The 25557-nt window shown below is 41.9% G+C and overlaps 1 protein-coding gene across 1 annotated transcript in view; it reads left to right on the top strand.

The window, feature by feature from the left end:
* The window catches only part of LOC146383440 (ephrin-A5-like), an 85962-nt gene that overhangs the window by 44256 nt on the left and 16149 nt on the right, over nt 1-25557 (top strand). The window contains exon 2 of the mRNA XM_084934685.1: nt 24184-24476. Within this exon, the coding sequence (XP_084790811.1) occupies nt 24184-24476 (293 nt within the window). The remainder of the gene's footprint in view (nt 1-24183; nt 24477-25557) is intronic.

The raw sequence follows: 25557 nt of genomic DNA, 5'->3' as shown, positions 1-25557 counted from the left end.
GCTTTTTAGCCTTTATTGAGAAAGGCCGGTTAACTCGAAAGCTGGGAAAAGGCACTCAGAAAATATCCTGGGGCAGATTCAAACCCGGGGCTCTGCAACAGCTCTGCATTGTGGGTCACCTGTTCGATCCAATGAGCTAATTTGGCAATCATGTCACTTTTTTTCCTGTCAGCCAGAACAACTTTAAAAATAGTGTCATTCAAATAAGTATAGTTGTGTCATTTTTAACTCAAACCAAGTTGTTTTTAATAATAATGAATTATTCTTATTCTAATGAAGTGTAAAAATGTGTAACACCTCAAACTGGGGTCTCTGATATGAGTTACACTTTAGTTACACAAGTGTAAAATCAGAATTTTGATGAGATGGGACTAAAATAAACAAAACTCTGCTCAGGTACGAGGCAACAAGAGCTGGAAATTAGTACTCAGGAATGTGAAAAAATGCGAAAACTTGCATCCAGAATGTGTCACGAATAATCAAATCATATTAGAGGTCATAACTTCCATGGGTCTGTGCTCTGTATTTGGTTTAAGATGTAAAAAAAATCTTTTAATTTTCCCTTTTTACTTTCTTTTAAGTATGCCATGCATATATATATGTTTTGTTTATTTTTAGTTTCATTAGCAGTCCAAGTTCTGTTTGCGAAGCACATTTGAGCTCGCTTTGGTTGCCTGAAGTGCAATACAGTGGATGCAGTCCCTGTTTTCCTGTTACATCAGCAGAACGGGAAAACAGGGACTGTGTTTACCAATCTCAAAAATCATGTGATTCGTCTTTATAAACAGTAGCTGTCACACAGGTAAGGAAATCTTAACTTTAATCTACTGGCTACACTGGAACCCTGATAAATCGTCTGTTGACCCTAAGGCCAAAGTCCACAAACTAGGGTTCACTGTATGTGAGCTGTTACTGTGGCTATATTTCTATATAAATTGGACGGTTAATGTAAGGTTGAGTCCACCCAGTTGAAAACAACATAAATGTGACCAGAAACACATGATTTAAAATGTCACCAAGCAATAAATAGAAAGGTGGATCCCACATTGTGTGAACTGTTGATTTTCTTATATAAGAAGATTAGCCTAATGGTTCCCAGGTTATTCAGTGTAAACTGACTTGTAACATGCCTGTCCAGCTGTATTGATCTGAACTGTACTTGTACTAAGATTTTGTTAGGTAGCCCGATAGCAGAAAGATGATACCCCCCTTTCTCGCCTTCAGCGCTCTGACTGGTGTACCGTTTCATCTGCTAGTGGAAGCAGCTGCCAAGTAGCATGGCATCAAACCTATTTGAGACTGAAGAAGATTGAATATGCTTGCTGCTGCCAGCAGTTCAGGGTAGATAAGATATTTCCTTTTCATATAAGTGAACTGCTGTAAATGCGTGAAAAAGAATAAATCTCTTTTGTTCTACTTCCAATTAAGGGCTTATCTGAAGTCCATTGCTGTTTTCTCTTACACGCCGTTTAGCTAAGAAGCTCTCATTAGTGATGGCCTCACTCCAAGTGATAACAACTCGTGCTGAATCAGTTTGTTTTGTTCAAAAAAAATGGCAATGAGGATTGGATGGGCCAAAACAAAATGAAGGACAAAAAAAATATCCAAACATCGCCCCTCCTTTTTAAATAAAATAATTTATCAAGAAAAAAAAGAGAAGAGCCCGAGATCCAGGTCTGATAGGCGAAAAAGGTCAGAAAGGCCGTTTACATTCTCCTCATGTGCAGTCTGTCTGAAACCTGCTTCACATCTGCTGCTGAGATGAAAAGAGCAACGCTGTTCCTCCCAATTAAGACCCCCTAACACACACATCACCACCACCGCTGTGTCCGTCTGTCTGACTCGAGCTTTGTCCACCCAGATGTCACCGTGTGTCTGTCTGTAGTGTTGTTAAACAGCGTGAGTACATTTTTATTACTGCTGTGAAGAACAAGACATACTACACTCCAGTCAAACCCTGAATGTGGGATTTATGACAACTATCACAACTCTATTGTTATTGTGAAGACATTTTAAAATGATAAAGCATAGTCTTTTTAAATTTGGGGGGTTTAAAAGTGTACTTAACAGTAATTATCAGTAGTAATACCAGTGTCACCAGTGTAGGCCCCTACACTTTTAAGACACACAGCTTTATTATTAGACATTTTTAAATGTCAGTTGTATCTGTTACTTGCTCAAAGATCCAGCAAGTTGCAGTGATTTAAATGTACAGTTTTTAGCATTCTCAACGATGATATAAGTGCAGCAGATTAGCTGACAACAAACAATCCTAAGGCATGATTTTTCACTCGGCTCTGAGCTGAACAGAAGTCGTTTTCCCTCCGAGAAGTTGTGCTGTTTCTTGGAAACAAAGCTCCTGAATCTCGAGGCTGGAGCGGCCGCCAGCCTCCATCTGCGTCCCTGCAGCTCCGGCTCTTGTCACTTGACACCATCTGCATGCTAACAGGCCCGTGAGAGCCTCTTCAGGCCGGCCGGGCACACTCTGCAGGGCCCTGCGCTGTCCGGTGACAAGTGTGGTGGGACGAGAGCCAGGAGGCACACAGGAATGCAGCAGGCACCGTGGGTGTGTGCGTGTTTCTCTCTCCCTCTCCCTCTCTCTTGCTCGTTGAAGGCAATTCTTATTGTTTCCTTAGTTTGTTTGCCTCTGGCTAACCTGCGTCACTTCCAGAATCTCAACCAGCTTGCCTTTCACTTTGTTTTCATGTCACACCAGCTGCCTTGCTGCCTGTTTGTCCTTAAATATCTTAATTATTATTTCTCAAGGATGGAATTCATTTATGTGATAGTTCTTTTAAATTCAAGAGCCATCCTTGCCCCATGTCATGCCCAAACCCTGAAAAAATTCAACTGAAACTAGCTGCTTTGAGAAGGTTTAACGTAAAAAGCTCATAAAGGAAAAACAGAGAGAGATGAAAGAGGATTGGGGCCACTAAAAAAATAAATAAATAAAAAGATTTGTGGGTTTGTGCTTTTTTTTTTTTTTTTTTTTCAAAATTATGAGAGAAAACTCATAATTCTGGCTTTTTGCCTCAAAGGTCAGAGAAAAAGAAAAGTCTGATTTTTAAAGAAAAAGACAGAATTCTGAAGAGTTTTTCTCAGAACTAAGATAAATAATAAATTTGGAGGACAAATATTGAAACGAAATAAATTATATTGGGTGATTTTACGTGTAAATTAATGCAAAAGATTCATTATTGAAATTGTACCTTGCACGCGAATGAAATGAAATAGGAAACATGGTCAGTCTTATTTTTTATTTTTATTTTTTTTAATCTTTTGAATAAAAATTAACATTTTTTAACATATCCAAAACATAACCCATGTCTGGTTTTGGATTAACTTACTTAACCAGATCCTAAAGTCTGCCAGGATCAAGCAGAAAAGTCTTTCTATTGTTATCTGGGAGCGATAATTTCCAAAGGAGGAGGTAATGTGGTTGATCAGCAGACCTATAATTTTAATAGGGATCTGCTAAACAATGAGAAACATGCAAGACTAATGAATCTGTTGCTTATCACACAGCTAGACTGTCGTGTTTTATCAATAAGATGGATTTTTTTGCATGTGCCTGCCATCACTCCTGACTTGAGCTCAGTCGTTTTGAGGGATTATGGGGATTTGAGTCTTTAGATGCATGTGAGAGCAGTTGACCTGCGTGTGACGGCTGCAGCCTCGGCTGCACAGCTATACTACACTTCCCTCCGAGTGTTTGACACCTGGAAAGGTCACATGTGCATAGATACAACCACAAACACAGGCATTTGATAAACACGCGGTTCCTCAAATGTGCTTCCTTCGACCTCGGCTCACACACAAAAACACACCCACCCAAACACACAGAGCACTCAGTGAAGCCACCTGTGTGAACAGTGCTCAGGTTGGAGTAGTTTGCATTACCAGAATGATTATCGCTCAGGCTGTCAGAGCAGCATAAAGGCTTTGTTGAGGTGGATTAGCTGCCTGTAGGGCAGGGCTCGAGTTTCTCCCTGGGTTAGGCTCAGCAAGCGCCTAATGACAGAAGGAAGGTGTACTCTGTGACCTGTAGGTGTTAAACCGAGACCTCTTCTCGGCTGCGATGACCTGGCCCTGCGATGGGACAGGTTGAATGTGCGAGATGACATCTCCACTGCAGCCACAAAGCCAGCGAACTTTGCCAGCATTAGCAACACTCAAGTTAATCTGAATGCAGCGGTGGCTAGACTGAATTGTTCCTTTGTCTTACAAAAACAGTAGTTGATATCCATGCAAGAAAAAAAAAAGGAGGTCATTTGAACTAAATAAATGGGCCGATCCTGCTCAGTTGATTGCTCAGCTAATTAATCATTAGGCTCTTTGGTCAACCAAAAAATCTTTAGACAATTAGTCATCTTAAAGGTCTTTTTTTAAAAGAGGAAAGACCTATTAGTCTGTCGTTACTGGAAAAAATATGGGAGAGATTAATCTTTGGATTAAGGAACAATGAAATCGTTTTAAGTTTTTTTTTTTCTAATTTCCTGTTAAGAAAAATTGTAATGAATTCTTCTAAAAAGATTAATTTAGTGCTAATTACAGGAAAACTGAGGCAATTTTCAGGTGCTGCATGTGAAAATAATAAATACAACTTAATTGCTACAAGTCATCATACAGCAGGTCAGCAGAACCTGGAAAAATTACCCTACATGCAATTTAGCAAGTTCCAGTAAGTCTCTGAACTTTACCTCCGCTTTTGCTCAGTTTGTCAGCTAACAGTGTTTGACTTTATAATGTTATGCGCCTAAGAATCTGCTGCCAACGGTGTCTTTTAAAGTGTAACTGTAAAGTGTAAAGTGTAACCTCAAAAACTACAAGTCCACCAAATGCCTGATTATGAGTGTAACAGGAGAATGCAGGAGTGCAGGGACGGATAATTGAAGTGACGGTGTGTTTAGGAATATGTGTCACATACATGACATATAAGAGAAATATTTCAGAGAGTGGGATAAACAGGGTTAATAGCTACTCACAGCTAGTATTTTACCCTGGGGCCCTCACACAGTTGAAACAACCAGACTTCCTGTCATGTAGTTTTCATCAGCATGCCCTATAAATAGTGTAAAAATAAAGGAAAATAATTGATTTGAGAAATTGTTTCACTGATGGCGTTCAGGATGTTTAAAAGTTAAGTCTTTGTTGAAAAATGGCTTCAGCAGCATATTTATCTCTGCACTGAGTTATGTTCTTCGCTTTGATAATATTTAATTGAATCCAAACACCACTGTGTTGAATAACATTAAAAAATGTCCAAATGTTTGTGTCTCTGTGATTACAGTGGCGCTGGGTTAGCTGCTGAAAGGCTCCCTGTCCATGTAATTGGCTGTTGTTCGGAGGGTAAACACTATCTGAGGAGTGTTGAGCCCGTGAAGTGTTCTCGGTGTGCGTTTGTGTGTGTGTCTGCGTTAACGTGGTGAGTGCTGAGAGCAGTGTGTGCACAGTACTCTGTGTGTGCTGACTGATGCTGGGTCCAATTCATTTTAAACTCTGGCCTTCTGTCTGATTCACGCACAGAGATTTGCTGATTTTTGGTGACACTTATCTTGTGTCACACCAGCATCACTGACTCTGAGATAAGCCCACATTTATTTAATAACCTCGAAAAGCAAAAAGATATTCTAGATTTCTAAGGATTATCACTGACTTTCAGTCAGGCTCTGCTGTCTTTAGAGTATTTTAGTTTTAAATTTAAAGATTAGCATAGTTAAAATTAAATTAACATTTTTTTACGTGTCATTTGAATGTTTCACCCCTGTCTCAGAAATGGCCAGGTTGTAATGTAGGCAATATTCTATATATAGGTTTGATGCTGCCTTTAAATGGATGTTCCATGTTGTTCCCTTCTTAAAAACAGTAACACATGTATATGTATAGCAAAGTGGGCCTGCCATTTTTAAACTGATAGATCAGTGTCTAAGTTAAAATCTTTAATGTTTTTATACATATCCACAGCCATGGTATTGTAGGTAGTCTGCAATGCATAGCCATAAGTTGTTAACAGAAATTAGCATGCTAACATGCTAAAAGAGACAGAAAACAAAGCATCATGCTATCTGTGTTTGCATGTTAAATTACACAGAGTACAACTGAGCTAAAACAGGAGTGATGTGCTGTTTTTTCTTTGTACCAGCTACAAATTGAGCAGTTGTGTTTTCAACCATATGTATTGTACAGCTGAGAGGTGATAAAAGTGTGGACTTTTTCTAAAGCTGACAGAGATGAAATTGGCTACAATTTAGCGATTGTTCTCAGTTGGTCAAAGCTGCCCTTTATTTGATTGCTAATTTGATTGCTAAAAGTCAAGGAACTATCTATCTGTAATGCTAGTTAATAGTGTTGCAACAATACTCCTATCGATATTGAACCGTTTGATACAGTGCTTTCGGTTCGGTACGCATATGTATCGAAAATATAAAATTTTTAATTTATTTTATCAACTTTTCTTCTGACGATGCTGTCTGTGTTGAGCGCTCAGTGGATCTGCGTTCGACTACTCCGCCTAGGCTGCACTGTCGAGTTCAGATCCACTGAGCGCAGCGCAAGCTAGCAAGACAGAAGCTAAGCTCGTTGCAACATGGCAACTGCCTCAACGCTACCCGAAATTGAACCTCCCCCACCCTCATTCAGATCTGGCGTTTGGAACTATCTTGGTTTTCATGTGAAGTATGACCCTGAAGGCAAGCGCGTCATGGACAAAAGTAAAACAGTATGTCGGATGTGCCACGCAATGCTCAATTGGTGGGAACTAGTGCGTTAGCGCAGTTAGCTTGTTAACGTGTTGACGCCGAATTTTGTGTATCGTTGCACCCCTACTAGTTAAGTAGCTAACAGAAGCAGATTTTACCATCAGATGTTGATGTTAATTAGCCATTGTGGCATGATATATTGGTATTTCCACTTGTTAAAATATTGTATGCACTAGAATTTTCCAGTAGCTGTACAGTTTCATGCTTAGGGTTAGGTTACACACTGTGTAAGGAAGTATGTACAAAATACAGTCTACTGCTTGATGAAAGTGTCTGAATTTAGACACCCTGCTTTTTATAACTAGAACTTCTTCAGAGTTTCATGAAGACAAACATGCTGACATGGAGCAGTTGTTGAATTTATCTGACATATTAGCTATGTTGGTGTTGTATAGCACATACATGTGTTTGGAGGGCTACAAACTACAACCAGCTTATCCGAGCATCATTGGCAGAGCATAACAAGCATAACATTTTTAAAATGCATTGTGTTATTATAACTATACAAAACAAATGTTAGGGGAATCTAACATAAATATTGGTCAATATATCAGATTTTTAAATCATCAAATATCAGTATTGGTATCAGTCTTAACAATCCTGTATTGATCGGGCTCCACTTTAAAGTGTTTCTTTTGAAATTATATACGCTCTATAAGTGAATCATGCATTACCACAGGTCAGCAGCAGTACTAGATCATGATGTGATTTTAATGAAACAGGATACCAGTTTATTGAGTTGCTGCCCCTCCCTGGTCAAATAACAGCAGCATTGATTAAGCTGTAAAACTCTTCTCCGAGCTCTGGTAATTGGTGGAGAGATCAAACCTGTGGCTGTTTTGACAACCGGATGGTTTCTCCCACCGCTAATCATCCCTACTCCTCTGGCTTCAAACCCTGAAGGACAGGAAGGATGTACATTAAGGGCTGAAGTACTCAAAGTCGTAAAAAGTAATGACAGTGTCTGCTGGTACTGGCGAGCAGCTGCAGTCCAACCGTGTGCCTACAGTCCATTATTTGAAGACAACGTGTGAGTGGTCGTATCTTTTTACAATGTTCCTAATGGTTATGGATGAAAACGATGGCACACATGATGACGGCGCTCTTTCCACAAGGCGATAATGGCGGTCACATGCCATTTAGGACAGGAGAGAGCGGGTTGCTAATGGCAGTGAAAGGGCAGGGAGAGGGAGGAAGAGGCAGAAGGTTCGGGGCTGTATTAAAATGATCAGAGATGGCAGCCCTGAGAGGGAGTGAAAGAAGAAGAAAGGGATGCTAGTGTAAAATGAGCACAGAGGAAGGGTTAAGATGGCAAGTCTAGCCCTGCTCTGCTCTCTCCGTCTCCCCAGGGGGTATATGAGAGATGAGAATGCCTATCATTCAGTGAAGGGGAGTATATTTATCCAACCCTCCACCCAAGACTCCCATTGAATGTGTTTGAGCTCTTTTCCTCTTTTAAATCTTTCATTTTCAATTTTCTTTCTTCATTTTTCGTCTCCTCTTTCTTTCTGCTTATACATCTCCCATTGTCTCCTTGTCTGTGAAACTGCTGCTCTCCTATGCCACGAAGCACAGAATTGATGATTTTTCAACTATAATTAAATCAATAGCACAATATCAAAATATATTAATGTACAGTAAGCTATATTCAGTACCGTTCCGTTTTATTTATTGCGTGCCAGTTCACAGTACCAGTCATCGCAAGGCTTGTTAAATTTCAGGTAAAGCCAACAATTCAGTAGTCCTTTTTGAGCAAGCAGTTGGAGAAAGTGGGCAAAAGTATAGAAAATTTACATTCAAAATGTCAAAAATGTTATGCAAAGCAATTTTCATTAAAAGAAAACTTTATTGACCACTAGGGGCAGCAAACTGAGCTGTGCTGGAAATGGACGAGCGGGAGATTAACTGTTTTTTGAAGTGCAACCAAGCATCATTTGTTATGGCAAAATGTTTGAACACAGAAGATTAAAGAAGACAGTTAGCAGCAGCTATCCTCGGTCTCTTTTATTCCTGGGAGCATCTGTCTTCCGTATCAGTATTTACACCCTCGGATCATTGTCTTTGAATTCCTTGCATGAGTGCTGACCTGATAATGACTCAGTCTTCATGTGAATACGTATATTCGAGTGCACCCATTTAGCAATGGATATTTGGCCCAGATCAGCAGTTTTTTATAGGTCACATTTGGCCTTGACTGAGAGTGAGCCTGACTGCCTCAGCTCAGTCACAACTTTGCCCCATAGAAGCTAAATATCAGGTGTGCTGTGGCATTTTAAGCCACATCTGGTCCGCAAATGACCCATTTCAAGCTAAGATTGTGATTTTTAGTTCACATTTAGCTCACAGACCATTTACCAGTATCATAACTTAGCTATAAGTTAGACGAGAACAGGTCCAAATGTGTCCCCTGCCTGAGAGGTGTTTGTTCTGTGTTGCCTTAACTGGTCACTGATGCTTTGCTATTAGTAGCACTTGGCTGGGGAACCTAGCTAAGCTGACAAGAATCAAACCTACTCGGACAAGTGTTTCTCAGACTACAGTACGTCTACAAGCACAGCACCAAGTCTCTATCAATTATTAAACAAGGCTATAGAAGCTTTATTGAAATGCTGTTCAGCCAACATTTACATTTAGCCCAGACATAAAAGAACCATCACGATGATAAAGGAATCATCCTGCAACTCAAAAAGCTCACTTGAACCATTGTTTCCTTATCCTTGTTTTTGTTTAGTTTTCTTGACTCAACAAATCATCTCTTCCTCTCCATTTTTGGTCTCCAATCACACATTTCAGTTCAGCCTGAGCCAAATCTTGATATTTCTTTTCTTTTTCTTCTTCTTATTTTCCGACTCACAAACAAGCGTAGGCAGTGACGGTGTCGCGAGCAACTGTCAGAGTGAGACAGAGAAGAGAGTCTGAACAGCAGGCTAGTATCTTCTCTCCAATAACAATTACATCAAGTGGTGTGTTAAATGAGGTGGCCCACGGTTCAGGGGCTAGGGCTAATCACTGCAGTCTGCTCCCTAAAATACAGTGATAATGACGGGTGGATGGGAGGATTTAGTTGCTGCCAAATGCCTAATTTAACCCAGGCGCATACTGTACGTGGAGAGAAAGGCACCATGAATGAAAAGAAAAAGGACATTTCTGACAAAAAAAAAGGAGACACACATCTGTCTTACGTCTCCTTCCCTTTGGCGAGGTGTGGAGGTTAAAAAGTCATCTCCTTGTGTTCTCAGATGGAAGCCGGCCCGCGGTGAGGTGATCTATCAACGGCAGCTCTATCTCTCCTTTACGGCCCTCTCTCCATCATCACATAGCCGCAGTAAATCCTTCCTCAATCTGACGTGCAGCTGCTGACATGTGGTTCCTATCTAGCCATTTCACCGCTGGCCCGGATTCAGCCGAAGTGGCGCTCACCGTCACCGCCATCATCTATTGCTGATCCGGGGTCAGTTGTAAAGTTCAGAGAGCAGGCCGGAGAAAGACTGGATGTCAGGTGTTGCGAAACATTTGACGAGGACGTGTTTGTGGACCACGTTTCTTGGGATGTGATGAGGATGTGAGTTTATTGAAACCTTTGAAAGGGCGTGTCTGTGTATGTGAGGGGGCTTGGCTTTGTTTAATGCTGGTCAGCTGTTGGATAGCAGCTGGTGATATTTTTTTTGGCCAGTCCACCGTATTGGACAGGTCGGCTTCGTCCTGAGCCAGATTTCTGCTGCTCAGAATAATATGAGCCGGGTCTGCAGAAGTCACGTACGTGTGGGCGGATTTCACGTTTTTCTCTTAAATTTTGTATCCAGGGAGAATTTACCACTTTCAACAGTACGATATATAACTGTTGGCTTTACTTTGGACCGTTTCCACATTAACGACACTGAGTTAACAAAAAGACTTCATTTCTCTTACCTTCAGTGGTTTTTAGTTAACATTTTGCTTGCATTTTTCCAGAATTTGAGATACTGATGCCATATTTGTAGTACAACTATTCTCAATAGTACTGGGCTTCCCAGGAACCATTTCCCAATAATCCAGAGCTGCTTGAGTATATATTACTAGATTGTACTTTCTGTCACAAAACTCCCCATGCCGCTGCTTTTTGATTTATTTAAAACTTAAATGTTCATCACTTTTGTGGCCACAAACACTTGGAAAAAAAATCAAGGCCTTAATTCTTCTTGACGTTATTCTTGTTAGTCACAAATCCATCTTCCTAAACTTTTGCCTCCTGCTGCCTCTGTGTGCATCAGCATCAGCAGGTATGTATTCACGTGAAATTCTGGAGCACCTCTCACCTTCATTTATGCTTCTTAGCAGCAGGAAACCGCTTTATATGCATTGAAATTTGCCCATTGGAGGTCCAAGATGGGCCATTACCTCACCGAGTGTACGACTCTCACTGCGCCGAATATGTGAAAGAGGAACATGGCCTCCACCGGCGCTGACACTGGAATGCTGCGGTGGGTGTGAATATGAAATACAGACTCTTAGGGAGGAGCGTGCGAAACTGAACCCAGGACTTCTAAAGGCGGCGCGTGTGAATCCGAGCCGAGGCTCTCTTAAGGCGGTATGCGCAGATCTGAGATAGTCTCCGGTTTGAGAGCTGATGGACGAGACTCTGACAGACATTCTGTGTCATGGGGATGAGGCGGAGGGGGCCTTTCAGGGGCAGATTGAGCGGACCAGGTGGTACAGTTTGGCGTTGGCATGCAGAGCACTCAGGGGATCCTTCTATGTTTAGCCTTTACATGATATTACATGTGCTGTTTTTTCTCGACCTGCTGTTGGGTGTAAAGTGGAGTGAGCCCAGCCTCCTAAGTGGTTCTCCCATCGACGTCCTTACAATGAACACATCAAACTTTACAAGTCTTTAGAACTTTAGTAATCGCCCTGCACCAATTGGAACCTTACATTATAAAAGAAGATATAGAAAAACTTCATTAATTAGATTTAATTTAAATCTGATTTAACTAGTTTAGAATTTCTGCTTTTATTTTTCAAAGCTAAAATCAATGTAAATGAAGTTTGCGGATCATTTTGGAGGACTTCAGATCAACTAATTACATTATTTACAGACATCCCAGTATGCATCATTTCAGTTAGTTTCAATAAAATATATATATTCACTGTTTTCTGGATTAATATTAGGGCGATGCTTTGTAAAGTTCATTCGTACCTGTGTTTTTAGATTTCAAATATGTTTAACAGTTTTAGTGGGATAATCTTTTCCCACGTTTCTTCAGTTTTGCAATAGCAATCACAAGACTACATCATGGATGGATGGATAGATGGATGACTGGTGAAATGATGTGACTCAGTTATTTTCTTCTGTATTTCCAGGAAACTCTGAACAACAATTACTCCCTACTTTTTTCTTAAAATCTTCAACACAATGAGTGGCAACTTAATAACTGTAGTAACACATTCTCAATTTGCCTTGTAATTAGTATCAAATTGCATGGGACTTTTGAAGTCTCCTAGTAATTTTCATCAGCAGCAGCAGGATGTTTCCAGACTTCTGCCAAAAGAAAACAAAACCTCTATGCGGGGAAAAAACTGCTGGCTAATTTTTGTGAAATTAATTGGGAAAGATTCCTGGAAATCATAAGGGGAATACAGGAGCCATGAAATAAACTGTTCCCAGGTTTTTTAGCTGATTTCACCAGAAAAATCTTGAGGGACCACCATGACATGAGAGTCACAGTAATCATGATAATCACAAAAAATTATAGAGGCAAAAGAACAGAGAAAACTGTGAGCAGTGCCTTTCCAAAGAAAAGCTTCTCAGCATGAATGGACAACAAGGATTTTGAGGAATGGGAACCAGTGGTGTTTCGAGCCTGTAAAATCCATTGAGACTGTGAATGTTAAATTGGGCCAAACAAACTCAGAAAGACACACATTCACACACAGACCTCCTAGTTTGTATAAAAGACCTGTGGGAGTTTTAAATCAGGGATGTGCTCGTTCCCAGTCCCCTCCTTTGCGTCCTTTTGGTTTTTCTCACATTATTTTGGCTTCTTCTTTCACTAGTTAATCCTTCACTCTGCTGCTTCCATTTTATCCTCTCTCACTCTCTTGTCTTTAAGCTTCACATACAACCCTCCATCTCCACCCCTCCACCTCCAGAACCTTGAACACAACAATTTTTCCAAGCCTGAGTTTTTAGCATTTCACCATCTCCCCACAGAACGCCTATTACTCAGCCAAGTCAGCTCCACCGCACTTTGATGTGTGTGAGACCTTACTGGTGGATAAGTGCTGGTGTTGCTGTGTGTGTTTGCATGCAGTCGTAGTGGGGTGTGTGTGCGTGTGTGTGAATGCATTGCAGGCTTGTCATGGGCGGGTGATTGAGTCCAGACGTTGTGGGCTCCTCTCGTCACCGTTGTCCCTCCCCTCCGACACCACCACCAACCAGTCCTGGTTGTGGGTTCAGAGTGTTTTGGGCCCAGGGCGGCCTGGAGGGGCAGGGCCATGGCTCCCTGGGGTGCAGTAAAGTGATAGGGCTGCACAGGGGGTTAGGATCGCCCCTGGGGAGCGAGGTCGGAGGTCAGAGTCTTGGCCTCGCAGTGGGGATCAGGGCCATGTTAGTTAAACATGCTTCAGGTGGGGCCTTCCTGTAGAAATCACTGCTGCTTAGGCTAGCTCGCATCTGGCTTTCTGTCTGGTTTGTGCGTGCACGTGCACTAGTTTTGCTTGTTTGTATCGCTGCTTTACTCCTTTGTGTTACTTTTTATGGCTAAACTTTCTTTTTTAATGTCCTACTTATATTAAAGAGAGTAGAAACAGGGATATTAGCATTGATATCCAACTAACAAGCCTAAATAAATACATACTAAGTATTTTTGCATACTACGTCTGGTGCTTGGACTCACCATACATTTGTGCTACATGAAATTATTAAGACAAATATGGTAAAGACAGAAATATTTGCCTCATTCCGCTGGAAAGATGGAGCAAGGAATGTTTTTTTCTCCTGACTTCATGTGCTGACTGATGCTCCAATTCTACTTTAAGTTTTTGAAAATCTAGCCGCACGAGGCATGACGTTCGTCAACAGCTCATGTGAACGAGTGCACGAATGGACCACGCAGTTTGTGGTTTTCCATTTGTGTTTGGCACTTTTTCTGCACTAACCTTAAGGTCCAGAATGGAATAAGAAAAATAAAACACGAAGGTTTTTCAGAAAATACAACAATCATGATTTCAGCCTTTTCTTCCAAGAGTGTTATAGAGACAGGAAATGACTTTAACTGGTGGCCATAGATGTGAATTCTTTCATTTTAAAAAGAAAATGAGTCTTTTTGTAAAGTATAATGTTGCATTTTCTGAAATTTTGTTGTATTTTTTTTGTTTTGTGGTTATGATGTGGACCTCAGAGTAGAACGATATGTAGGAATGCTAAAGAGCCAGCTAAGGCTGAATTGAGTAAACGTTTTGGCTGACGTGTCTCCTCCTAATGTTCATTTAGCAGTCTGGCTCCTTGTTGAACATATTAAACTTGCAAAGTATTACATTAAAGCATAGTTGTGTAATAGCGCCAAACCTGTTACGCAGCTATGCATACAGAGCTCAGAGTGTATGTCAGCAGTTGCTGGTTGTTGGCCTGATGGTAGCTGTTGGTGAGGCAAGAAAATAAAAAACGTGAAAAAACATTACTGCACCACAAAGAGGGAATTTTTTTTTTCTTAAGGATTATAAAAATACTTAATGACACAGCAGTGGCATCAAACATCTCTACATGCTATTCTAATATAATGTGGCCTCTTTAAAATAACTACTTTGGCTTTATTTTACTCAATTCTAACTTTAAAAAGCTTTTTGTTTAATTGAATCTAGTTCCTATGTAATTTAATTTTGTTAAGTTCATAACACATATAACAAATTACCAATATAATCAAAAGTTTAAATAAATAATAGGGCTGGTTTAATGTGGATATTTGTTGATCATTTAAAGCAGGGCAAAAAAAGAAAGAAACAAACATAAAGAAATGAACTTTATTGATTCAGTAAAGTCAGCCCATTAAGTGGAAGACAATGAAATGCCTGCAGAACACAAAGATGGCGGGGAGAGAGCGGGACTCCTGTCTATAGCAGCAAAAAACAGAATAAATGAAGCATGAAGCATGTCATGGGGAATTGAGTTTTTTAAGAGACTTTTTAAACTTCACCTTCCATCCCTCAGCAGCTTCTAAGATGGACGACAGCGAGGTCAGGCCGTCACCTGGGCTCAGACACTGACCAAACACTGGTTCTCAAGCTGAATAATGGGCTGTCACTAACCCCTGACCTCAGCTCAGAGTCTAAGGTGTCAGATCGATATCAGCCGAGCACGGTGAGCGTCTCATCTGACGGGAGGCGTCCTGGGATGTTCAGCCACTGAACCCTGCACGAGCGCACACACTCACTCCGTGTGCTCGGGATCGTGCTCGCCACCAGAATCACGTGCACACGCGTGCCCATATCTGCAGCGCCTCGCAGATTGTTCCTCCATCCACTTGGGCAGGTGCTGATGGGACATATGCTAGCCGGGTTATTTTAACCAAACCTGCTGTGGGCCTCCTGGAGTCATGTGACATTAGAAGTACTTGTGTGTCTGCGCTCATGTTTAGTGCTTGTTTGCCTTCTTGCACACACTCTCAGGTATGTTTGTTAAAAGCGGCGATTCCATGGCTGGAGCGCTGTGTTGCTGTAAACTGCGGTCATGGAAACCTGAACAAGCATCTTTAGCACAGAGGGGGTTTATGAGTCGCTCTGTCGGCCCCTTGGGGTTTTACACTGACTGAATGATGGAGCCCTGCTGTGTGTGCGTCTGTGTGCTGACTCACACTCACCCCATGCTTCCATTGCTGCTTTGACCTCCTTGACACCAGAATAGCGCTGTCAGTAATTAACCTGCCTCATTCATGTAAGACAGGAGGAGAATCGCTTGTCTCACTCAGTTTGTGCACAGTCAGAAATACTCATCTGAAAGGGTCGGGTCACTCAGAGTCGCTCGGCAGCAGTCTGACCAGCAACGACTTGTTTTAAAAGTGGAATAATTCGCGATCAGCTTATTATCAGCTGATCGCTCCACACGAACATCAATCAGAGTTTTATATTTCATTTCAGGAGACCCATGTAGGACTCAGACTGTAAAAGTACTCAAAAAGTTATGTTTTTAAACTTCTATATTGAGCAGCAAATTAGCTGCACACATTAGAAATCTGCCCACGAGCTAGAATTGCATTCAACATATATATAGTGAGTAATTATCTTAGTATAAATTATTACTTGGATATTAAGAGACATTCCGGTAATTTGCACTTGAGATGTAAGCAGGGATGCTGGAAGCAGGAGGGCTGAGGGGCCACTGGGGTTCCCGCTTCATTAGGTCAAGTAAGCAAACACAATATTAGGTCTTATGTTTAACATCAGAAGTTTGATTTTTTTTTTCTCCCTAAATCGAATAAAGAGGACATTGCATTGTTGGCCACAGTGACTACAGTGAGTTCTCTTTGACGCGTTTGAGCCTTTTTAAATTGTTGTGAAGAGACGACTTTAAATTAAAGGCGCGTTTCAGGCCCCGCTTCATTTTGCTGTTCTGTTCTTCTGGAGGAATTTTGTAAAGTCAGAGAAAATAACCCTGATTATATCACACTGAGGTCATCGGGGTAACGCGAATTTCAGGCTGTTGAGTGTTGAGTTTGTAATAAGTGGGCATTTACCAGGAAAACAAGGCCTCTAATGGAAAAATGCTGCATTAGTCGCATTATGTGAAATGTAGCCTGTCTCGTGCTTGGGTCCAGCTTTTCCATTTTCCAAGGAATGTTAAATTGAACATAAAGTTCTTTCCAAGAAATTAAAGATGTGAAAAATAAGGCTTTATTTAAAGTGTGCGTGTTTAGCAAACTTAACATTGCAAAACATCTTGGAAACACTATTTTGAGAGTTCAGCATCACCTTTAGTAATTAGTTTGTTCTCAAAGTTTGCGCTGGTACATGAAGTGCTCAGAAACAGGAGCTTTGTGGTAAGTTTGGTTAGAGTACGTGAAGCTTTACGTAGATCCTTGTCTGTCTGTCGGAGCTCCTGCAGCTGCGTTGAAGGACGAGTTAGCAGTTGACACAGTCAAGACCGCCAGGAACCAACGACGAACTGTCCGCTCTCGTTCCTCCCATCTCATCCAGCCTCTGTTCTCCCTTTCTGAACTATCTGAGGTGCCTTCCCACAAGCAGCAATGTGTTTTCAATCAGAGGCCAATTATTCACCTCCACTGGTTTTGTTCCCAGCAGAAAAAAAAGAAGCAGAAAACAGGGAACTGTCTATACTTTACAGGCTCCATTTTTCCCATCTCTCTGCTGTCAGCACCCAGCCGGCCTGAGCCCTCTGGCAGACACATTATGTGTTTAAATGCAGTCTGTGCCTATGTGAGTGTGTTTGTGAGTCTATGGACAGATGTGTGTGTATATAATTAGCCACCTAAGTAATGGTGGCTTTAACTTTCCAGAGGCGGAAAGCTGTGAATGATTGGACAGGTGGAGGGAGGGCGATCAAGACCTCCCAACCCTGAGGGCAACGGGGTGGACAGACCCCATCTGGTGACATCACATTACATGATCAGGACCTTATCGGGCCCATTAAGGGCTCCCCCTTGAGGGTGCGACTGGGAACTACAGACTCTGTGGAAAAGTAAGAAGCAGCGTGAGGTCTGCACTCTGCGGTTGTTGCATTTGCATCTTTCAAGTGTTTGTGTGACAGGAGCTTCATGTGTTTCTGTGGGCTCAAAGCATCGCTTCTTTTCTCTTTTTGTGGAATAACCCTGGGAAGCTGCCCCTCGTGTGACCCACCATGTTCATTAGGAAAACAACAGGGTGGCTTTATCCTGTTCTCCTCCTTCCACTTGTCTTCTACTGTTTTCTTTTTCCCGATCAGGTCTTACGTTTATCAGTCTTCCATTTGATTTTCTCCTCCTCCACTCTTCTGTTTTACCCTCTTTTCTTTGATAACTACTTCGGTTTATTTTCCCGTCTTTCATTTTGCTCCCGCTTCCTTTCTTTTGTTTAACCTCACTTCCTCCACTCCCTGTCTTTGCCCCCTCTACTCCCTCGTCCTCACTCCTGTTTCCCGTTTTGTTTCTCCAAGAACTTTCCAGTTTGTTTTGTTATCTCTGAATTTCCTACAGGGCAGTGTTGTAACTTCTGTGCAGTCAAGGTTGTGGCTACATTAAGAAATCTTCACGAGGTTGTGAACTTTTTGATGGGTGGTTTTAGTTCTTGTAGGTTTACTTTTACAAAGTGTTTACTGTCATTTTTTTCAGTTTTAAAGAAAACATTTTTTCAGACCCAAAAAAATTAAACTATGTCAGAGAGATATGTTCTGAGGAAGGTAAAGGAGACGTGTGCAGACTAGGGATGCACTGATATATCAGCCCATTAGCTGACTTATATTGGCCTTTTGAGACATAGGATGATGTTTTCTGATGTAAGTGGCTGATAATTGTGGACATTTAGCCAGGATGAAGTCAAACAGAGTGATGAAAAACTGAAAAACTTTTAACTGAAGATTTCTTTATTTCACTGCACAAACAGAAGAATAAAAAAGAATAAAAACAAAAGTAAAACATCAGTAAGTGCATCAGTCATAGGTTAAATTATTTTAAACACAAATACCAACCCAGATTTTCACAATCGGTGCTTCCTGAGTGCAGACAGGTTTTTTTTTCCCTTTTATTCGTGGCAATAAAATAAAAAGTAAATACATATAGGTCTCACTCTCTGCCAGAACATAATTCCTGGCAGCAAAGAGAGGGCCTGAAACATCATTTAAAACCCTCATGTTGGGAAATAAAACAGTAATGCTTTATTTATGGTCCTGCTGTTTCTCAAGACTTTCCTCCAACGTTTCCTGGAACAAAAAAAAAAAAGAAAAAAAAAAGCTTTGTAATATGGGAGAAAAGCGAAAGCAAACAACGTTCTTCTAGAGATTCGTGAGCGCCGTTGTTTGTCACAGAGAAAGAAATCAAACCTTTAATGCAATAGATATGAAAAAATCTGAATAGTGCAAAGGCACCTTTTCTTGTTTTCTTTCCTCTTTTCACACCCTTCCTCCACCTCCCGCTCTCTCTCTCTGTGTTGTGGTTTCTCTCTAATCTGGCTCGACCATTCCCTACCTGTGCCAGGCCACGGAGTAACACAAACACACCAGATGGGGATAGAGAAAGCAAACAAAGTGGGAGAGCTGACTGAAAAGAGGGATTATCCATAGATGTGTGCTTTGTTAAGAGCTCCGGTTACTGATTCATTGATTAAACCCCTCTAACTGGGCATGAGTAATTCAGCCAATCGGGGATCATTAATCCCTAAGACAAATGGACTAAGGTGCTTTTGTTTTGTTAATGGCTCATTATGACACATTTATAACTAATACTGAACTGTTGAACCATGATTTTTTTATACTGCTAAGGTCTAATCGTTCTTTCTGCCTCCTGCTATCAAACCCCAAAGCCTTGTTCAGCCTTCGACACCTCCCGCTGCTCAGAGCAACAGCAAAAGGAAAAACATAACTGTTGAAATTGCCTCGATCAGCCCTCTGAAGGCTTAATGACTCACTAAATAGCCTATAACAACAAAGCCATTTAGAAAAACAGATGAATAAATCTTTTTTGATGAAAATGAAGAAACCCTATTGCTGGTGACTGAGAAAGCAGTTGAGGCTTTTTAGCTGGGTAAAAGAAAAAGAAAAGTTTCTTTCACACGCTTCAGTCCAGCCCAGAATGGGGGTCCTTCTAGTCTTAAGTTAGATGAAGTAGAGATCAGAGCAGAGATCAGCAGGAGACAGACTTTGGTTAAAAGAAGAAACCCGAAGGCAGCGAGGGCTGTAATCTCATTTATTCCACTACATCGCGGGTCTGGCGGTGCGTTTATGGCTCTGCGTCTTATCAATATTTCACTTGTGCCACTCAAAAACGTCCGTACAGCCTCCATCTGGCAAACATCTGGCGCTCTCGCTTCTCTCACCCCGCATTTTATCGTCTTTCACAGTAAACACCTACAGTCCATATGCAGCCCGCTTTTCGCAGCACATGTTTGGCTCTGCTCGGAGCTAGAATCCAATCCTGTGTTTCACAGTCTGACCGTAAACGTGCAGCAGAGAGAAGCGCATCCAAGACATGAGTAAGAAACCGGTCATTCAAACTACATTTACAGGCTGGCAGGGGTGCACGCTGTTTCAGGGGGCACCCTCTCTCTGCTTAGAGAACATTTTTTGGCAAAAAGAAATATGTCAAGATTAAATCGTGAATGGTTTCACCAACAGCTGTTGATCGATCATGGGCTGTGAATAAAAGCCAAAACTGAGAGAGATAAAGGTGCCGCATCAAATCCTCTCCCCGACCCAGGTGTCTGAGGAATGTTTTGACATCCCACCCTCCCTAATCCCTATTCCATGCAATATCTTTCTAGTTTATTTATTGCAAACTTTCCAGATCATTTGAGAAGCACCCTATAATAAATTGCCTGTATTGATCTTTTATGGCTGGAAGCTCTGGGCAGGATTCAGACAGCCTTTCTAGCGAGCGGCATGTGAACTCCAGCATAGTTTTACACCCAGCATTTAAAGTGCAGCATTGTCTCGAGGGTGGCTCTTCTCTGCCGTTGTAGCTGCCCTGATGACTAAAGCACATTTTCTTATTGTCACATTGTTTGGCTCACATAGTGTCACACAGTGCTGTCGGACTGTGATTTACAGCCCAAGTGTTGTGTCACTGTAACACTGTGGTTTGTTGCAGAAATTTCAACTGAATTTCTTGCAGGAAAAAGTTTAGCAAGAAAGCCATGTGAGTAGCTTCTTACACAATCTAAATGTAAAAATTTATCACCGTGTGCCAGATTTATGTTCAACTGGATTATTGAAGTGAAAAAGAACCTTTCTTGATTGATTATTGAAGAGAAATCAAGACATTTTCTGGACTACATACACTCATGGGACACTTCATTAGTTACACCTTGCTAGTACTGTGTTGGACCCCTTTTTGCCTTAAGTTTTCATGGCACAGCTTCAACAAGGTGCTGGAAAGATTCCTCAGGGGTTCTGCTCCTAACTCACATGACAGCGTCACACGGTGGCTGCAGATTTGTCAGCTGCACATCCATAATGAGAATCTCCTGTTCCACCACATCCCACAGGTGCTGTATTGGACTGAGATTTGGTGACTGTGGAGGCCATTTGAGGACAGTGAACTCAATGTTGTGTTCAGCAAACTGGTTTGAGATGATATGAGCTTTGTCACGTGGCACCTTATCCTGCTGGATGCAGCCATCAGAAGTAATAGTTGTGCTTCCACTCCAATAAAGAGGAGATGATGTATGCAGTGTTTAAACTTTCAAATTTCAAGAGAAACTTATTCTTGCATAAAGTCTTACAGTTTATATCCAAGAACAGTTTCACTTGGATAAAGTAGCTCCGGTTTATTCTAAATACTGTTTAAAAATCTTTAAAAAAAAGAGTGGAATCTAACATCCCGAGTGAACTTGTTGTTTTGATTCCCCTGCACTTAAGCACTGAAGAAGTGAAGTGAAAGCAAATCAGTCACTGGAGACTAATTTTACCACGCTTGCTGATGCTTGAAGTAAACTCTGTCCCCTCTTCAGACATGATCCGGATGTATCTGGAAACAAATACTCAAGCCCGAGTAGGGTCACTGTCACTTTCACAAACTTTCTCCTCTTTTCTTTCACAAAGGAATTAGTTAGAAACTCTTTTTAATCCTGACTAATCTTAGCTGTTACTCTGGGGTTGTGTTTGATTGACAGCCTCTGACACTTACAGGGGCACAGCTATAGTTTACAGCTTTGTAAAGACACAGGACAAAGCAGTCTATCCCACTGTGCTTCTGGCTGAGGACATGATACTGTGGAGCCGGCTGACCCCTGGTAGTCATAATATCAGCAAGCGAGTCTGAAACTAAGGCGCGGGGAGGCCATGCTGAGACTGCCAAAGCGCTCAGCTGGTGCTCGAGGGGGGAAAAAAACTGGGAGAGAAAACAGGGCTTTGGTTTCACATTTGACCAGACTATAATTAGAGAGAGAAAAAGATTAGAATATGGCCAACGGTGCCACAAGACACCCACACACCCCGCTATCATGCATACACACACATCCACTCATTTGTGGCCCTCGCAAACCCAGTGGGCTGGCCACTAATCCTGCAGCACATTTACAATCTGTAACGACAACCTGATATCCCCGGCAGGCCACGGCGAGCACACACGTCCCTTTATGCTGCTCATGTACGTGTCAGTAGCAACAGCTGCATCTAAAACCCTCCTTGTCTGTCTCACCTGGCCGCAGATCAGCTGATTGGTTTTCCCATTCCCTCGGTGAGGAGCAGAGACGGGCATAATATGTGATCTGTGGCCAGTGAGGGCCTGTGAAAAGTCAGGATAGAAAACCCCCTACGGTGCTCTGGCGAGTTCACCCATATCGGATCATCAGCCTGCCGCATACTCCAGCACGGTCTCTGGCCCCATCTCCCCTGACGGTCCTCGCTGTGTCAATGAACAGAGGTGGAGTATTGAAGACATCCGCAGTATGTCAGTGATACTGAACCGCGGGCCATTAGCAGCTATAGAGACACATCCAGCCGGCTGTCCAAGCCTAATCTGTCTCTGCTAAAAGCCTCAGAAATGCAACCTTATATGGCACCTATGGGAATATATGTTTCCAATCGCTCTCCTCAGGAATGAATACCTGGCATATCTCGCTATTACACTTTTTCCCCACTACTTGTGTCCACTCGGTGTACAGTAAACACAAGGGGTTGTTTCAAGGTGAGGCTTGAGAACAGGCCTCGTTTTCTCAGACTCACAGATTCCACAAGGGGCTCCTACATCATGCTGTCATATTGGAGCTAATGAAAATCGTATTCTACACAGGGATCCTCTTAGCGCTGCAAAAGGCACATGCTAACCAGGGGGATTAGTCCTGTAATGCTAGGGGACTTTAATTTCAGCTCCAGCATAAGTCATTGCTGCTGAGTACTAACATTGATATATGGCTTAGGAGTGACTAGCATGTGTCAGGAGAGCTTTCTGCTCAGGCGGGTGCCTTGCGGAGGAACTCAGTTGAATCTCACAAGATGCTGGGGATGATTAAGGCTGACATGATGAGATCATGTAAACAAAACCAGAGCCTGCGTGCATCTTTTTGACGGTCCAGCCTGAGCACTTTTTCTTCAGCTGTGGCCTTGTTGAGTTGCCCAACTTTTCACCACTTGTCATCAGGTATTGCTGTATTCACAACTCTTTAGGGAAACGCATCATCGGTGAACATGATGGGTAGAGACTCCCCAAACAAATCAATAAATAACTTCCTGCACACTTAAACAGCTGCTCCTGGTGTACCCTTTAGCAAAGCACTGCTTCAGGGGATCTGAATGTTAAATGTGAAGAACAGCACAAACCAGGCAGCTGCAGAGAGCATGCATGCTCAGTGTATCTTCATTAGGCAAATACATGATTTGAAAGGTCAAGACCAGTAGTCACACTTTGTATGATGTTGCCAGGGGAATCATCTCTTCATGTAAATGTGCAGAACAATCATTACAGCCAATAATAAACCAAGTATGGTGGCATTATTGCTGCAACATAAAACCTGCCCTCACTCTTGATTATAAAGACAAATATTCAAAAAAGTCTTGCTTTTTATTTCAGTCATGTATGCCAAATGTGGTTCAGGATTTCACACTAAAATATTCCTCTGATAACATTTGCACAGTTGGCTTTTTTTCTTTATTATGGAATCAGGGACTTAACCTTGAAGGTTTGGGCCTGGTAAAAATCCCAGTGGGGTTTATAAATATTGTTGCAGGTGAAAAAATAAAACTGACGCTTTACCTGCCTGAATAAAGGGTCCCACATTAAACCACAGACAGTAGTTACAGTAATGTCACCAACTGATTAGTAAAATCCTATTATGAAGAAGCGAGATTTTTTTCACTATAGTCATCTTTGTGTTTTGAAACATGTCAAGGGAGTGTTGGATCTGATTGTGAAACCGCTGCTTACTGAGTAATGACTTTTCAACCACAAGTCGATAGCCAGTGTGCATATCGTGGATTGTCCTTCTTTCTCGCTCTTAGAATGACCAAAATGTACAGAATGGACTTTATTCATGACCCAAAATGAGTGACTGAGCCCATTAACTCATCAGGAAAGTGTTGAGAGGTTGAGGCTGAGGGTCTTTTTCCCATGGATTTCTATAGGACAGGAAGCCTTGTTTCCCCCCCACCACCACCCACCAGCTGTATTGCCCCAAGGTGCCCATTAACAAGAATGCAGGTTTCAAAGCCCTTTCGTACTGGCTTCGCTTTTCAGACCCTGCAGCTATGTCTGTCTTTTAACACTCATAAGTATACTCATGGCAGTTATGTTTCTTCTGTTCCTTCCAGATTTTACCGGGGTGACTACCACATCGACGTCTGCATCAATGACTACCTTGACATCTACTGTCCGCACTACGTCGGCCCAGTTGCTGATGATCGAGCAGAGCGCTACGTCCTCTACATGGTGAACTACGACGGCTACAGCTCATGCGACCACAACTCCAAGGGCTTCAAGCGTTGGGAGTGCAACAGGCCTCTGTCGCCAAACGGACCGCTCAAGTTCTCAGAGAAATTCCAGCTCTTTACGCCCTTCTCCTTAGGCTTTGAGTTCCGCCCTGGCAGAGAGTATTATTATATCTGTGAGTATCTGCCTTTTGGATATTGCTAGCATTGCAGTTAGAATTAAATGCTTGATCCGATTTCTTTTTTTTTTCTCATTTTTTATGCATCAAATTAGTCCACATTATAGAAATTCAAAGCTCTTTATTTCAGTAATTTTCTACAAACCAAGAAGTTATTATTTTGGTATTGCTGCTAACTCAGTGGTACAGGTATACTATGTGCACACGTCACCACAATAAGAAGCTCCAAGTATGAAACACATCTGTAGACCAGTATGAAAGTTATCTTGGAATTTCGCAAAAAAGACATCAGTGTTCAAATATTGTTTTGCAAGTCCTTGGAACCAGGGCCAAACCAAAACACAAGCCAGAGGGAACAAAGTATCTCTACTGTTGAGGTCTCGCTCGAGGTGCCGTTTGTTGCTGACTGGCTGAGCTCAGTTTTCTCCTCCTCGTGAGAAGACTCGGGGAAAACAAGCTGCTGGGAAGTCATGTTTTCATAAGTGAAGTCAGTGCCCTGCAGGGCCAGAAGACATGGACTAAATGAGACACAGAGCGCTCGATGGTAGATTTGAGGTATTTAGCTGACACTTGTGGTCGGGAAAGACCCTCACTGGTACTGACATTAATAAGGAGTGGAAGAGTCAGTGGAAAGACTGCTTTGGCATCACAACAAAGATAATAAGATAATAGAGAATATGTAGAAAGCTTATTTCCCATACTTCCCCCACAGTGCTAGTGCAGCTTGGCAGCCTTGCCTCCAGACTGAGGTCACTGATTTAACCCGTCAAACAATAATTTCCACTTTTATTGTAAGAAAATATTTCGGAAACTTTAACGACACAGCCAGATCAAAGGTGACACCAGAGATTTTCGAAGGTACTAACTTTGAACATTCCTTTCCTTCCATGGATGTTTCCCCGTGCTAGCATCTGGGATCTTAATATCATCAAGACTGCCGTCCTGCGAGTTCTACCGGATCTCTTTCTGTATTTTCATTGCAGTATTTTGTATTGTGATATATTACCCGTCACTGGATGTTTCTGTTGGATCTCTATGTCAATTGGCTAGTCTGTTTGACTCCATTCTCTTTATTGTT

This window comes from Perissodus microlepis, chromosome 7 (assembly GCF_051167445.1).
Source record: "Perissodus microlepis isolate ML-2025 ecotype Zambia chromosome 7, ASM5116744v1, whole genome shotgun sequence".
Taxonomy (NCBI): Eukaryota; Metazoa; Chordata; class Actinopteri; order Cichliformes; family Cichlidae; genus Perissodus; species Perissodus microlepis.
This window is presented reverse-complemented; position numbering and strand designations above follow the sequence as displayed.